Here is a 15,955-nt window from a genome sequence, read left to right on the forward strand (position 1 = left end):
ACAACTTTTAAAGGCAGTGGACACTTGGTAATTACTCAAAATAATTATTAGCATAAATCCTTACTTGGTAACGAGTAATGGGGAAAGGTTGATGGATATAGCATTGTGAGAAACGGCTCCCTCTGAAGTAATGTAGTTTTCGTGAAAGAAGTAATTTGCCACAAACTTTATTTTGAGACCTCAGATTTAGAATTTGAGGTCTCAAAATCAAGCATCTGAAAGCACAAAACTTCAGGTGACAAGGTGTTTTTTCTTTCATTATTATCTGGCAACTTCGACGACCAGCTCAAATTTTCACAGGTTTGTTATTTTATGTACATGTTGAGATACAGCTAGTGAGAAGACTGATCTTTAACAATTACCAAAAGTGTCCAGTGTCTTCAAGGAACATTACAGAATTGGTAAGAAAAAAATTAAAACATCCCTTAAAATATATCTGTCTGAAATGTCATATTTGATAAGAAATAAATAAAACTCATTTCCTCCTGTGAAGTTAATCGCTCAGTGAAACTTTTTATTCAAATTTTTTTTTTCCCACTATTTTCTCGTGACTCAGATGGCCGATCTATTCAAACTTCTACAGGTTTGTCAATTTAAGTACATGCTGTACCTAAGCTTCTTCTAGATTGACGCCTTTGAATGGTTTTCAGAAAAGTGCGTCTTATAAATGTTGGATTATTTTAAATAAAAATAGAAATGATAAAACAAATGTAAACACCTACCTTCAGTGGGTTGACGCTCGATTGCATCTCAGTGAAGCGTGTCTTGATCTTTTCAATGTCCAGGTATCCGAGCTCGCTACCAAACATCTTGAAGTACATTGAAGCATCTGGCTTGTCCTCGGCATGAGCAGGGTACTGAAAGAGCAAAGAAAACAAATACCAGATGACTCAGGATATTTATTGGGTTTGCGGTAACACCATGTGTGTATCTACTTGCCAGGTAGAGTTTGTTCTTTAGAGAACTGTCTTGATTTATATTCTACTACAGCGGAGTCGATTTTCAGAATTTGGGAGACTTTTCAGTTCTGAAAAGAACTGTATGTGGGAGGAAGGTACATTTCAGTTGATCGTTATTTACTTCACTACCGTGTAGTGAGTTCCTTATTGGTCTCATAATTGGACTCATGATGTCAGACATTCACAAGAGTCCAGACTTCCTGCAGAAACAATATGGTCATTGTCTGAAAGCCCTACTCTGCAATCTAGGGGAATTTTTTTTTTAAGGGGAGGGGGGTTATCAAAAAATCCTGCTTTCTGGATAATAATGGAGAGATCGCATCCCTGAAGATAACTCTCTACTTACACTTGCGTGGATGTTGTTGATGTCAGAATCCTTGACCAGATGTCTCCTCTTCCTGCTTCCTGGCAATCCACCACGAATGAAGAAGAGCAAGAGCTCATCGTACATCTGCTGGTTCATGCCCTCGGGCATACCTCGGGGCATCGGTTCACCTGGAATGGGCAACGGCACCTGTCCGCCGAAGAGCTTCTTCTGGAAGTTGAGCATCTTGAGGAGTTTATTATACATCTCTGGGGTCACGCCCTGTGGGAGGCCCTCGGGGAGCTCGCTGACGCCTGGGTCGGAGATCTCGTTGAGGAGAGACTCTTGCTGTTTCTGTTGATAGTCTTCCATCAGATCTTTTATCGAGTTCTGCTTGAAGAAACCTTGGGGGCCAAAGTACTTCTCTAAGAATTGGTGCATACCCTCAAGACGACCTCCAACCTGGTGAAAGATTTCATGAACTATTTTAAGGTTTTGTAAATTTTTTATGCAAGACCTGATCAAACCTCAAGTGTATGATCATACCTCAAATAAGTGACTATACCTCAAAAAATTACCTTGGTGATCCCCCGGCTGCCGCTTCCCAGGTTGTATTGTAATTTGGGTGTGATCCCTGTCTACACGGCAGTTAGCGGTTGAATGGCTTCTGACTGGCATCCCGGACAAAGATATTGACAAATAAGGAGACTGCCAACATAGGGCTAGATAGCTCAATTGGTAGAGCGCCGGCACATTAATTTGGAGGTCGTTGGTTCGAGTCCCACTCAATTAAATTTGTCTTTGTTCAACCCCACAATAAAACTTCAAAATAGTGATTATACCTCAAACAAATGATCATACCTCAAATAAGTTAATAGCATAGCCGAACAAGTCAACAGTAGTGTTGAGCTTCAGCTGACGAGGCAAGAATGATTGTGAAGAGAAGATCATGTCACCATCCAAAGTTACACCGCTGCCCACCTCATCTGTAAAATCAAAAAGTTAATACTGCTGTTAAGGATCTATTGGTATATTATAAGGCATTGGACACTATTGGTTATTACTTTAAAAAAATGTTAGCATGAAAACTTACTTGGTAACCAGCAGGGGAGATACGGCTCCCTCTGAAGTAATGTAGTTTTTGAGAGGTAATTTCTCACCCAAATATTGAAAGTCTTAGGGCCTGAGGCCTTTTTTAGGCATCTGAAAGCACACACATTTGTGCAACAAGGTTGTTTTTCATTTTGGTTTTACCCTTATACAGTGATGTGTGTTAGCAATGTGTACTCGGTACTTTCCCGAGTTTGGTTAGAAAAAAATAACAGGGTGTTTTTTTCTTTTATTAAGCTCTTGCAAATTCGATGACCAATTGAGTCAAAATGTTCACAGATTTGTAAAAGAAATCATCAGGTTACATGTAAGCTTTGACAACTCACCTTATGATCTTCATAAAATAGTGCCTCATAAAATTTTAATTGTTATGTTATGTTATGTTATGTTATGTTAAAAAAGAGCAGGGCCCAACTTCATAAAGCCTGAAACAATAAAAAACGTGTTTAGCACAGAAAAGTATTGCTTACCAGAAACTGGTAACCAGCCAAAACTACATTAACTTTTCATTGCCGTGATTGGTGCCCCACTAAATTTTGGCTAGGCTTATAAATTTTTCAAGCAGAATTTTTTGCCAAACAGCTTTATGAAATTTGGCCCTGAAAAGTGTTCATCGACGTACCATTGTACCATGAGAGCTCAACATTGCGAGAGAACTTGCGGGGGTCGACCTGGCTGAAGCTGGTGAAAACTCCGCTGTCCTGAACCCACTTCTTGAGGGAGAGCTTCTGGGGATCGGTGGTCTCATTCAGATTGGAGAGATGAGTCCAAACGTACGACCCAACTTCAGAGAGAGAGAATAGGAAGAATTATCAAAAGTCAGTATAAAAAAAGACACTTCTCATGGGGTCTCATTTAGGTTGGAAAGATGAGACCAAACGTACGACCCAACTTCAGAGAGAGAATAACAATAAGTTAACCAAAAATCAATTTTGAAAGTAGGTACAGCTGATGCTCATTGTCCACAAAGTGCTACTGTAGACCATAGGCATGCTGCGACCATCTTGGTCATGTTCATCGTACCGAGTAAAATTCATCTGCACCGTGATAAAGGTCTATATCGCAGAGCTACTTGCTTCTCCTCATTGAACGCAAGTCTGGACACTGCTGGGGTTACAACTTTTTTTCTTCAGCTGCGCCACAAATGTGGAATTCTCTACCACTTAATCTTAGATCTTGTCTTTGCACTAAATCAAATCTCTTCATAAAACTTATCTTATGTCACAAGTTTTTAAGGATTAATTTTGTTGCATCAGTTTTCTTTCTTTTGTTTTTGGTTTTACTGCGCCTAACAAGTCTTTATTATATTATTATTATTATTATTATTATTACAGCAAGGGGACTTCTCGCGATTAACTTCACTTCCACCAAGTGAGTTCTAAAAATGGTCTCACTGTTTCGACTAGCTTGCTCTAGTCATCATCAGAAACCGATAACCACTAAAAAGGTTTTTTCCTGCGAATACCTTGCTCGGATTGTTCTTCAAGCATGACTTCTTGGATAGCCGCCATGATGTTCTCACTTGGGCACATCATGATTGCACGGTAGGCTGCAATGCGAAGCTCACTGTCAAAGTGCTGGTTCTTGTACATGGCCAATGCATAGGTTTGCTGAAATATTAACAACATTTATAGAGTTTGAAGAACAATGTAAAAACAAAGTAAATTTTCTTGCACTTACATGCACTGGACAATTTTGGTTAATGTCAAAGACTAGTATTCTCACAGTATATCCCATGATATGGCATATGATACAAAGCTATGAAAGTTTGAAATCAATTGGTCATCGAAGTCAACATGGTCCAACCTTGTGATTAACGGCTCCCTCGCAATTTCTCACTCATGAGTAAGACTTTAGGCCATCATCTGAAAGCAAACAAAGTTATGCAAAAAGGGTGTTTTTTCTTTCATTATTCTCATGCAACTTCAATGACCAATCGAGTCAAAATTCTCACAGATTTGTTATTTTATGCATATGTTGGGATACACCAAACGAGAATACTGGTCTTTCACAAGCAAAGGTGTCCAGTGCCTTTGAAATTGGGCTCAGCCTAGCCCCCTCCCTCCTTCTCCCACCCCTACCATTCTAGTGATTGCGGAACTCACATATTCTGGTTTGCACGGCAGACGTCTGACAAGATCAAGAGCGGCAACTCTGATCTCTGTTCTCTTGTCCTGGTTGTGATTGTCAAAGCACTTGTTGATGATACTGATCTTGCTGTCTGTTGTCAACCTTCGGATGTTGGTCAGTGCCTTTAGAGCCATCAGCATCTAATAATAATAATAATAGTAATAATAATATCTTATTATTAATCTAATCACATCAAGTTTAAGGTTCATCAAAGTTGCTGTAGAAATCATACCTTCAAAGTAGGAACTTCATCCGTGGGTGTGCAGTCGAAAACAAAAAGCTAAGTTAAGTAAAAGGGAAAGCACTTTTCTTGATGATAACGTAATCTTATCTAATCTATCTAATCTAATCTAATCTAATCATGTTTAAGACCCATCAATTGCCGAATTGCTGTAGAAATATTACCTTCAAAGTAGGAACTTCTTCCGTGGGTGTGCAGTCAAATCCAAGGAGTTGTTGGAAGTACTCGATGGCCATGCGGACTTCAGAGTCTTCAAGACATGAGGGGTTCTCTGTGGTGCAGTACTTGTTGATCATCGAGGAGATGGGAAGGAAGAAGACGCTCTCGTCCACACTCAGAGTCTTAATGATGGGCTGAGGAAGTTGTAAAATAAGGAGAATGTTTTGTTAACCCTCTTGAGCAGCCCCTGGAAAAAATAACATGCTGGACCCACTGGGGGCGACCGGAAGGCAGAATGTATTACCAGTAATTAACTGTTGTGCTCAGAATAGATGTTCCCTGGGCCCTCGCACGAAAGATTGAGGCATTCTGAAAATGTACACTCGTGAAGGCTACATGTATTCAAAATCAAAGGATTTGTGCACAAAGAAGTGTTGTTTTGTGCACATTATAATTGGTCAAGTATAACAATTTTACTAAATAAATTTTTGTCACAGTGAGACAAAAATTATCTGTGATTCTCACTTTTTTTTTCGATCAGGAGTGTACAACCAAAATTTTATTTTGAAGGGACTTGCTCACCATAAGAGAGCCAATCATCTTTTTGGTAGGGTGACGGATAATGGCTGGCTGTGTCAGCCACATGGCACGTGTCGTCTTGAAGGCATTGATGACAGCCTCATCCTCTGATGCCGCAACCTCGTTGATTATGGTTACCATGGTTTCAATGCTTGGGGTGGTCTCGCACATCTGGAGGGCATCCCTGAACACCTCACTGTGAAAGAGGCATTGCATGGTGAGGTGTTAATATATACTTGGTTTGCAGTATCTACTTGCCAGGGTTGTTCTTTAGAGAACTGTCTTGCTCTATGTTCTACTACCGCGGAGTAGATTCATCGGATTGTTCGGGAGACTTCTCAGCTCTGAAAAGAACTGTCCTGCTTTTTAACTACTACCCAGGCAGAAGGTATAGAAAATTGGCTTGGACTACTTCTTCAGCTTATAGGATCCTAGTTAACTGCACTACGACGGAGTCAGTTTTTGAATTGGCCTCAAGGTTTCAACTAGCTTGCTCTATTTACAGGTACTGACGGAGTCAGTTTTTGAATTGGTCTCAAGGTTTCAACTAGCTTGCTCTATTTACAGGTACTGACGGAGTCAGTTTTTGAATTGGCCTCAAGGTTTCAACTAGCTTGCTCTATTTACAGGTACTGACGGAGTCAGTTTTTGAATTGGTCTCAAGGTTTCAACTAGCTTGCTCTATTTACAGGTACTGACGGAGTCAGTTTTTGAATTGGTCTCAAGGTTTCAACTAGCTTGCTCTATTTACAGGTACTGACGGAGTCAGTTTTTGAATTGGTCTCAAGGTTTCAACTAGCTTGCTCTATTTACAGGTACTGACGGAGTCAGTTTTTGAATTGGTCTCAAGGTTTCAACTAGCTTGCTCTATTTACAGGTACTGACGGAGTCAGTTTTTGAATTGGTCTCAAGGTTTCAACTAGCTTGCTCTATTTACAGGTACTATGGTACTTACACAAGACCTTCGCTTTGACCCTCAACGAACTCTCTCAGCTGAGTCATTCCATCCAGAGTCTCGATCTTCCGCATCTCAGTCACGAGGTTGGAGAAGAGGTTTGGCATCTCGATTCCGACCTCCTTGATCAATTTTGGAGAAAGCATATCGAGGATCTCCTTAGCTTTCATGATGATCTCTGGTTGAGTGTCTCCCTTGATGTCCTCATGCTCGAAGAAGATTGTGGTCTGTCTGTCGATCATGGAGCCTGTGCATGGTGGAAAATAATAATAATATTACTTGGTTCTTATAATTTATCACACCCCTAGGGATGAATCAAAGTGCTCAGTATTTTGTCCTGCAAGGTATGTGGAGCTACGTACTGAGGCATGAGACCTGTTCCTTTATCACCCTACACACTCTCACCATCTTGGTCATATTTCCTGTTTCCAATAACAGTAATGAATGCTACTGGGCATGGCACCAGTTTATCATTTCGTCCAGCCTCAGTTTGGTTACAATTAAATTAAATTCAATTCACATTTATTTCCACAAAATAAAACAATGAGTTGGAATGGAGTAAGGTCAAGATGACCAAGCCGTGATTTAGGGTCTATACCACCATGTATTGGTTTACATGGTGCTGTGGCGCAATTGCTAGCACCATGAGCACCATATGGCGCACATGGTGCTCGTTTTGCAGTCTGCAACAAATCGTTTGATTTGGGCGGCTCTACATCCCCTTTGATGGACCACAGAGAACGATGATGATGTGGCGCAATTATCAATCAGACAAGCACAAGGGTGGGGGGGGGGGGGCAAGCCCCTTCTCTTTAAGATAGATGCACTGTAGGTTCTTTTACATGTGCTTGGTGCTATGATTATTGACGCGATTGGATATTACGAGCTTTGGATAGTACAAGAAAAACACCCCGGTTTGGCGAACCTCGTTTTAAAGGTGTATATTTTTGTGTGTTTAAGTTGACTTACTTGATGGTGTCTTTGATGCCCTGGTGATTCTCAGCCTGTCTACAGAGGCTTTGATTACAGTCATTGCTCCCGATCCTTCTCTGGCGAAAGGCTTTGAAGTGTGTTGCTCAACGCATGACGATTCAGAGACTAAATTAGACTCGTAGGTAATTTCACATTTCTGCGAGCACTCTAGGATGTTAAACAGTGGCTGCAGTAAAAAAATAAAATACAAATATTAATACACAAAACACACACAAAACCAACGGCTTTATGTCTCATCCAAAGGACCATGAAGTGTCTTGAAGTGTCTTGAAGTGTCTTGCTTAAGGCTTGGTCACGCCAAACTCACCACATTCAACATGTCCAAAGGAAATCGTAAGAGAAGTTTGGTCTGGTTAGACTGAAAGCTTCAGCCTGAAATGTGTATAATACGACCCTAGTTGCTTAAAATCCGAGTTTGGTCTGTCTGTGAACACAATGAACGTGCTACAAACGGACCCGAGCTGTGTGCACACATACATCCAAATGACCATACATCCAAATGAAGCCCGACCGTAGCATGTCTAGTACGTTTGTAGGACAACCCAAGTACAAGATGGTCGCTCAAAAATCTGGAGCAGCATCCCGATCAAACTAGTCCATGAAGTTCCTGAAGGTTGCAACTACGTCCCCGCCGTTTGCATACAGCTTCAGCCAGTTAGCTTGTTAGGCTTCATTTTTTTTAAGAATGAAGTGAGAATGATTTTGTTGTGATGGGAGTATTAAGAACACAAGTGTCAAGACCAGGAATTGAAACCCACACTCTGCTGATCAAAAACACACAAGCTCAAGTCCAGTGCGCTTGAGCTGAAAAACTTGAACCGAAACAAAAATGAGAATACTCACAGCATCTTTCCTCAGTACAGTAGCCTGAATACCGCCCTCAAGCTTGGTGCGCATTTCGCAGTTCTTGAAGTCCTTGACCTTGGTGATGAGGCCTGGAGTGGCTGATGGCGAGAACGTAGCTGAGCATTTGCCAGTGACGTCAGTCTGTAAGACAATTATAACAATAATCACAGATAATAGTGGCGTGTTATATACCGCTCATAACTTTCACTCAGAGAAGCCGAAGGCGCTTTAACATACAGTATTTTCCTGCAAGGTATGTGAGACTAAGTTTGTGTTATGAGACCTTCTCCTTTTACATAGCACCATGTAATGGTTTACAAGGTGCGGCATGGTGCAATATGCAGCCAATCAAACCAGTAACACCGGAATAACCCCCTTTTCTTTTCGATAAGTGCCATCATCACGTACCATCCGTAGCATCATGATGTCTTGCTTAAGGACACTGGTGTCATGACTGGGACTCCAACCATCACTCTTTTTATTCGAAACACTAGAGTTTGAATTTGGTTCTCTTAACCACTAGGCCCAGAATCGCCACAACCACACCAGGACAACCATGAGAACAACCAAAATTTCAAGAAATATGCATCTTTGGAATGAAGTGTATTTAGTTTTTTTGACCGTACCCTGGATTTTGGTCGAGAAAATGCCCTTTGTTTTACCCTGAAATAATACCTACGAATCACTCAAGGTTCTTACAATGCACACCCTAGTATAGCATATCAAGTAAACAATGCTCGATTTCAGATCTAATGCACATGCACAACACAAAATACTCTTAAATTTTAACCTTTTTTATTTCGTATTTATTTCAGATTTTTTTTTTCTTAGACCGAGTTCACAAAACCATTAAATTAAAGCATTTAAAACGCTACAGATGAACAAACTACTTTTGTTTGACAATTTGCTGCCTAATATTTGAAGTGCTAAGCATCAATTTAACTTTCTCACACTTACCTCGGTTATGACAGTCGATTCTCCAGATTCCAACAGCAAGCTAGCAGTCACTGGGTCTTGGATGGCAGACAAGAAACCACGCTTGAAGTTCAGGGCCCAGGTCGTCTCGCCAGCCATGGGGCAGACGTCTGTGACGATGCCATCATGGAAGGCGAAGCGAAGGACCTGATCTTGAAGCTCGCTTCTGAGGAGATCCTGGTTCCTGGCTGGGGTGGTTCTGCCATTGGACCCAGTCTCGAGGACCTCAACTTGTTTCAGCTGTTATTAAGAAAAAAACAAAAGCAGACTTGAGCATACTTGTCTCTTGTTCTCCTTAAAAGGTTTAAGGAAAATCTCTACACAACACCCATCATACCAACTGTTTGTATTGAAATGTTCCCTGTACTAAGTTTAGGTGTTAAAAATTACACTAAGAAAATGCCCCATGCCCCATCCCCCCCCTCCCACAATTCCCATGTGTAAGGCAGATGCGGTTACTATTTGCTGGAAACAAAAAATCTAAGCACAACTAAAAAATAAAATCTACACAACTAGCGCAGAAATACAATGCGCATGCCAATATTCGCGATTGCAAGCACAGAATTTGGCGGTAAGATGAGCCATGAAAATGGGCACTATACAAACTAGCTCTCAGTACCTACCTGAAGGGTCAGTTCACATGGGCTGATTACGTCAATCTGCGCTTCGAGTTCAAACACGAGGGCGCTCTTCTCTTCTGAAGTGCCATTGATCCATGTGCTCGATTCCGCATGATAATTATAGGTGTAGGTTTTGCCCTCTTCATATCTGGCTAAATCTGCAATTTAAATTAAAATCATACCTTTAAAAACCTGGCTTACGTTTTAGAATAAATTAATTTGTTTAAACAAAAATAGATTGTTGACAGTGTTTTAAAACCATCGCCAAAGATCGAATGAGAAAAACCATGGTTTTCAAGAGACATTTTCAGGTACAAATTCTGTTCAAATAAAATGTAATTGCATGAGGCATGCAAGTGTATCTGAAAGATAATGTAAAAATAGTTAATGCTCTGACGTTTCAAATTGTTTTCGACCCTAGCAGTCTTTCTCAAAGGCTACCACAACAAAATATAATGTCTTAACAAATTATCTCACATGTTGTAAGCCAGCCACAGAAAACCTAAGACTTTGTTCTTGAAAGGGTACAACTCAAGAAAACTAGCACCTGTATCCGTCGATTGAAGAAATTGAATCAAGGGGGCAAGGCACCAACCATGCAGGGGCACAAAGGCGGCTGCTTTCATTTGTCTCCATGAAATATTGATCAGACAAAAAACATACTTTTTTGGGGCTCCTTTTTTATCAAAAACCTTCTTCATTGTTTGTGGTCAAAATGATTGACCTTCCAGCCGATAGACTAAGGTCAAGATTAGTGAGGTCAAGCAAGAAAGCAATAACCAATATTTGTTGTTCACATTTACTCAAACATGTCGGAACACATACATACAGGCCTGATGGATACAGTTTGTTTTTAAAAAGTGATATTCACACAATAACAATTTAACTGCGGTCACTTGCCTAATTTTAACATGGTTGTAAAATGTAGCAATGTTTGACGAAAATTTGCAAGAGATCGTGCCCAGTACAAAGTCAGTTTTTATATAGCGCCTCACACACCATGTCTCAAAGTGCTTCCACATTATTACCCCATGTCACTGGGCCTTAAATCATTCCTTAAACCATCTCAGCTTATCAATCACAAGAACCATCTCTGCCCTCACAGGTACCCATTTACCCCTGGGTCCTGGGTGGAGAGAAGCAATTATAATCAAGTGTCTTGCTTAAAGGCAGTGGACACTATTGGTAATTGCTCAAAATAATTATCAGCATAAAACCTCACTTAGTAACGAGTAATGGGGAGAGGATGATAGTATAAAACATTGTGAGAACGGCTCCCTCAGAAGTGACTTAATTTTCCCATTTTTGATTCGAGACCTCAAGTTAAGAATTTGAGGTCTCGAAATCAAGCATCTGAAAGCACACAACTTCATGTGACAGGGGTGTTTTTTTTCTTTCATTAATATCTCGCAACTCAGACGACCAATCAAGCTCAAATTTTCACAGTTTGTTATTTTATGCATATGTTGAGACACACAAAGTGGGAAGAATGGTTTTTGACAATTACCAATAGTGTCCAGTGTCTTTAAGGACACAAGTGTCAACCGGGACTCGAACCCACACTCAGCTGAACAGACACACCAGAGCTTGAGTTCCGTGCTCTTATATGCTCAGCCACAACACCCAAAATGAAATGATCGCATATAAATATGAAATGATTGCATAACTGTAAGACAGTTACAGAGTTAATGGTTTGGTAACTGGCACCCCAAGATAAACGATATTGGGAGACAGCCATCATTATAGACACTAGACACTATTGGTAATTGTCAAAGACTAGTCTTCACGGTTGGTGTATCTCAACATGCTTAAAATAACAAACCTGTGAAAATTTGAGCTCAATCGGTCATTGAGGTTGCGAGATATTAATGAAAGAAAAACCACTCTTGTCACACGAAGTTGTGTGCTTTCAGATGCTTGATTTCGAGACCTCAAATTCTAAATCTGAAGTCTCAAAATCAAATTCGTGGAAAATTACTTCTTTCTTGAACTACGTCACTTCAGAGGGAGCTGTTACTCACAACGTTTTATACTATCCACCTCTCCCCATTATGCGTAATCAAGAAAGGTTTTATGATTATTATTTTGAGTAATTACCAATTAGAGTGCACTGCCTTTGAGACTAGATGGGTCACTTGATGGAGTGTCAACACATTCAGAGGTCGCGGGTGAATTGAGTCCTGCTCTGGTAAATTTGTCATGGTTCAACAAAAGTTGATTGAAATAAAATCAATTTAACACTTTGTCATTTCATACAAAAATAAGGACCATTTTGTTCTGAAACACAATGGGGGGGGGGGTCGAATGATGAGTAAGCCTGGATGACCTGTACCATGGACCACTTTACATTGAACCTTAACTCCAAGGTGGTATAACTTGACACCACTTGTTTTGAACAAAAACCATTTACAACCCAAACTAACCAATTATAGGGTGCCTGGTGTTCCTGAAAAGGGTCAAATCTATATTGAGGCCTATTGTCACAATTAAAATAGAAAAAAAGATATTAAGATATTTGACCCTGCAGTTAAAGGGAAGGTACACGTTTGGTAATTACTCATAACAGATATATTAACTTCAAAACTGACTTGGTAATGAGCATTGGAGAGCTGTTGATAGTATACAATGTGGGAAACGACTCCCTCTGAATGAAGTAATGTAGTTTTTGAGAAAGAGGTTATTATTTCTCACTAAAATTTTTGACAAAAGGAATACAGCGCCCCAGGCCCAGTCTAGTCACTGGGTCTAATTAATTGATTCAATCAATCATCATCATGTCATGTGGTCTACTCTGCAAAGTTGCTTAATAAAATAAGTGACTGATTTATCAACGTACAAAGTTGGTCTGTGGCACCATCCATGATAATGTGACCATGGTGGCAGTGCTTTTAAAGTAAAGTATGACTAAAACTTAATTGATCAAATTATTCGTTTCAACCATGCATACCACTAGTGTTTTTAGTACCACTACACAGAGTAAAGCGGATAAATTCTTTTCAACTCGACAAATTCGTCGTGGTGCACTCTGCCTGCCTGTAGTGTAAAAACTGTAAGTATGGAGGTAGAAATGTGGCCGTTATTTATGACATTGGTAGCTGGAAATCTACAAAACTTAAATCTAATCATGACCTTATCATAATCTTCATGATGCCACCCATACATAAAGATGAGTGAATACCACGAAATATTGAATAATGATTGTTAAAGCATGGTTAAAGAAAGCAACGAAAGGACGACATACCCCTCTTTTCTGCATGCTGTGCAAAAAAACAAGATGATGGCCATCCGCCAGCTCACTCAACAGAAAGTTTCAATAGAGGGCGCACAATAATGCAATACCACACGGCTTCCTTTTTCCGATTTTTGTTTCTTTTGTTTGGGGATGAGTGATGTTTTGTTTTGTATAGTTTGTTCGAGTCGTTTTAAAGACAACTTACCACTTTCACATGTATTAATCTTGGAGCATTGCCTTGGTCCCCATCCTGCGAAGGGCGCTGGGTGTAAAATCAAATACAATTCAAAAGATGGTTAAGCATCAGTCATTATTTCATCTTTCAATTTTTATTAAGGCCCCCTCTGCAAGTGCCAACATCTTGCTTCGCAAAAAGTCATGCTAAAGCAGATAGGTTGAGATAGGTTACCAGTCAAAATGCATTCATAATACTCTTTACATTGCATGCTGTGACTGGTACACGCTCATTTCTTGCTCAGCAATAAAAAAAAAACTTGCTATATAAGCACAGGTTTAATTTTGGAAAAAGGTAGGGCATACAGAATATTAGACTTTGCTTTGTTCCCTGACTATCAAAATGTCATTCGCATATTGACCCATATGACCTTAAAAAATTAGCGCCGAAAAGCCTCGTGATCCGCTCCCCCCCCCCCCCGCTACCACCAACCATGGTGCATTTTCTTTCTCCATCAACACAAAACCAGGCTAGCTTCCACGCAGCCGCACAAGGCAGAACGAACTGGCGCCTCGATTGCGCAACTTTCGCCTGGCATCAGCTGTTCAATGTAAACAAATCGGGGTCGCCCTCTCAAAAGTCAAAGTGTCCTCCCACCATCCAAAGTAAATAACAAAGGAACAGCGATTGATTGGATTTGCTTTGCGCACTGGGGATTATTCCAGTGACTAGTTTCAGACAAAGAATCATCATTTTACGTCTATTTCGACAATGACTTGAGATGAAAGTTTTAGCACCACACAAAGACCTTCCTCAATGAGAAAACATACTCTTGGGATATTATAAGATAAAATAATTATGTTTTCCAGAAACATCGACGGAGCGCTTGAAAAGTTGCGCGATCACATGCTTTGTTTCTCAAAAATAGTTTATGTAATGTGGCTTCTGGGTCAATTGATTTTGCAATCATGACGTCACTTTTATCAGTGATCAAAAGATTAACCGACTGACTTATTGACCGATCCGAGACAATGGACAAAGAGTAGATGACCGACGTTTTTTTATTTCCCACAGGCGTTTACTGTTAAGTCACAGATCACGAGGCATTAATTTCACAGTAGATCTCCTCAAGAACAGTAAAGACCTCCTCAAGAACAGTAAAGACCTCCTCGGGAAATTCATTTACGATTTTAAGATCCCTTGGGAAGTATTATCTCACTTCCTTGGGAAATATTATCTCACTTCCCTCGGAAATAAGACAAAGGTTAGGTTGGACTCCTCCGTCCGTCGTTGCAACGCGCCAAGATCGCAATTATTATGCTATTGAGCGGGGTTTTGTTTTGGGTCAGCGACCACTTTTTTGGCATGACACCGGGCGGGATAGGGTTATTTAGGTTAGTGAATGCCTTTGTTTACAAGTCTCTGTGCATGGTTGCACTTTTACTTTTAAAAAAGAAAACAAGGTGGCCTATTAAACCGAGATGAAAAAAACAAACCAAAAAACAAACATTTTTTGGTGAACAAAAAACTTGGAAAACAGGAAAATTTAGTTGAAGAAAAAAAAACCCAGGAAGATTGCAAAAAACAAAATAATTGTTTTGATTTGTGCACGCAGGCAGTCGGGATGAACATTGAATGTAACTTGATATTAATTATAGATAAATTAATGAAGAGAAATGAAATGGCTTACCCGCAAATGTTCCAGCGACACACGCTAGAAGCAACCACGATTTCAACAGCTCCATGACGACGGCCAGTTAAAAACGCAGCCGTTCGATCCAGTTACCACTGGCTCAGAACTTTGAAAGAATTAATAATAGCTAGTTGCGAGACTGTAGACTCTTTATATACCACGGACTTTGACAGAGGCTACCCTGGGCTCCTTCCGATTATGCATTTCTCTATTGTGAACAACTGGCACAGAGTTCACGAGAACGAGTCGGCTACAGGCTTAGGTTATCCCCTTGCTCCCCCAGTGGGGTGCACTAAGAGTTGATGAGGCTGTTACGGTTACTGGTCTTACTCCCTGAGAGAGCGAACAGATAGAGCAGCGCACAAGGATAGACTGTTAAATCAATCAATCAATCCCTTTGTTAGAGGGCTATATTAATAAACAACTGTGACCCCACAGCAAGTTTGTTCCATTGTGTTGTGGTGAGGATGGTTTATATTATGCTTTCACTATGGACATGACTGCCAGGTATAATGACATGAAATTCAATGTTAAATGCGTATAAGAGAAAATGAAGAATAGAGCGAGGTTTTTTTTAAACTAAATGCAGGTATCCATATAGGCTGACATATAAGACTATGAGTTTAGCTCTTCGGTACCATTTTTTTTAAGCGCACCCCATACCATTTAAAAAGTATGAGAATTTATTGTTCTACGTCAGAGGAGAAGTTGCCCCGTCCGTTCGTGGATCTAGACCTAGACTCGCTAATTCTCTTTTCCTTCCTGGCCTAGTAATAACTGCAGATTGCTTATATAAATCGTTGTTTTGCATTTTCCGGTCAGAACTTGTCTGTATGGAAAAGTGAAAAACTTTGTATTACTTTAGTATAGGTGGTGCACGTTACGATTCAGGTTTTAAAAGGGTTTGTACGTTATGACTCAGCTTTTGATATTTTGGGAAAAGTTTGGTTCTGGAATAAGATATATTACCCCAGTAACGCTTCT

General features: G+C 40.2%; 1 protein-coding gene across 1 annotated transcript in view; it reads right to left on the minus strand.

The window, feature by feature from the left end:
- The window catches only part of LOC117297544, a 43,754-nt gene extending 28,663 nt beyond the window's left edge, over positions 1 to 15,091 (minus strand). The window contains exons 1-15 of the mRNA XM_033780639.1: positions 14,969 to 15,091; positions 13,309 to 13,365; positions 9,875 to 10,029; positions 9,234 to 9,491; positions 8,274 to 8,417; positions 7,407 to 7,596; positions 6,438 to 6,684; positions 5,486 to 5,678; positions 4,909 to 5,097; positions 4,479 to 4,643; positions 3,839 to 3,983; positions 2,996 to 3,157; positions 2,125 to 2,249; positions 1,306 to 1,725; positions 723 to 857 (exon numbers count right to left, since the gene is read on the minus strand). Of these exons, the coding sequence (XP_033636530.1) occupies positions 723 to 857; positions 1,306 to 1,725; positions 2,125 to 2,249; positions 2,996 to 3,157; positions 3,839 to 3,983; positions 4,479 to 4,643; positions 4,909 to 5,097; positions 5,486 to 5,678; positions 6,438 to 6,684; positions 7,407 to 7,596; positions 8,274 to 8,417; positions 9,234 to 9,491; positions 9,875 to 10,029; positions 13,309 to 13,365; positions 14,969 to 15,023 (2,640 nt within the window). The 5' untranslated portion in view covers positions 15,024 to 15,091. The remainder of the gene's footprint in view (positions 1 to 722; positions 858 to 1,305; positions 1,726 to 2,124; positions 2,250 to 2,995; positions 3,158 to 3,838; positions 3,984 to 4,478; positions 4,644 to 4,908; positions 5,098 to 5,485; positions 5,679 to 6,437; positions 6,685 to 7,406; positions 7,597 to 8,273; positions 8,418 to 9,233; positions 9,492 to 9,874; positions 10,030 to 13,308; positions 13,366 to 14,968) is intronic.
- Positions 15,092 to 15,955: the final 864 nt, after the last annotated feature.

Source organism: Asterias rubens, chromosome 12, assembly GCF_902459465.1.
Source record: "Asterias rubens chromosome 12, eAstRub1.3, whole genome shotgun sequence".
NCBI classification, from domain to species: domain Eukaryota; kingdom Metazoa; phylum Echinodermata; class Asteroidea; order Forcipulatida; family Asteriidae; genus Asterias; species Asterias rubens.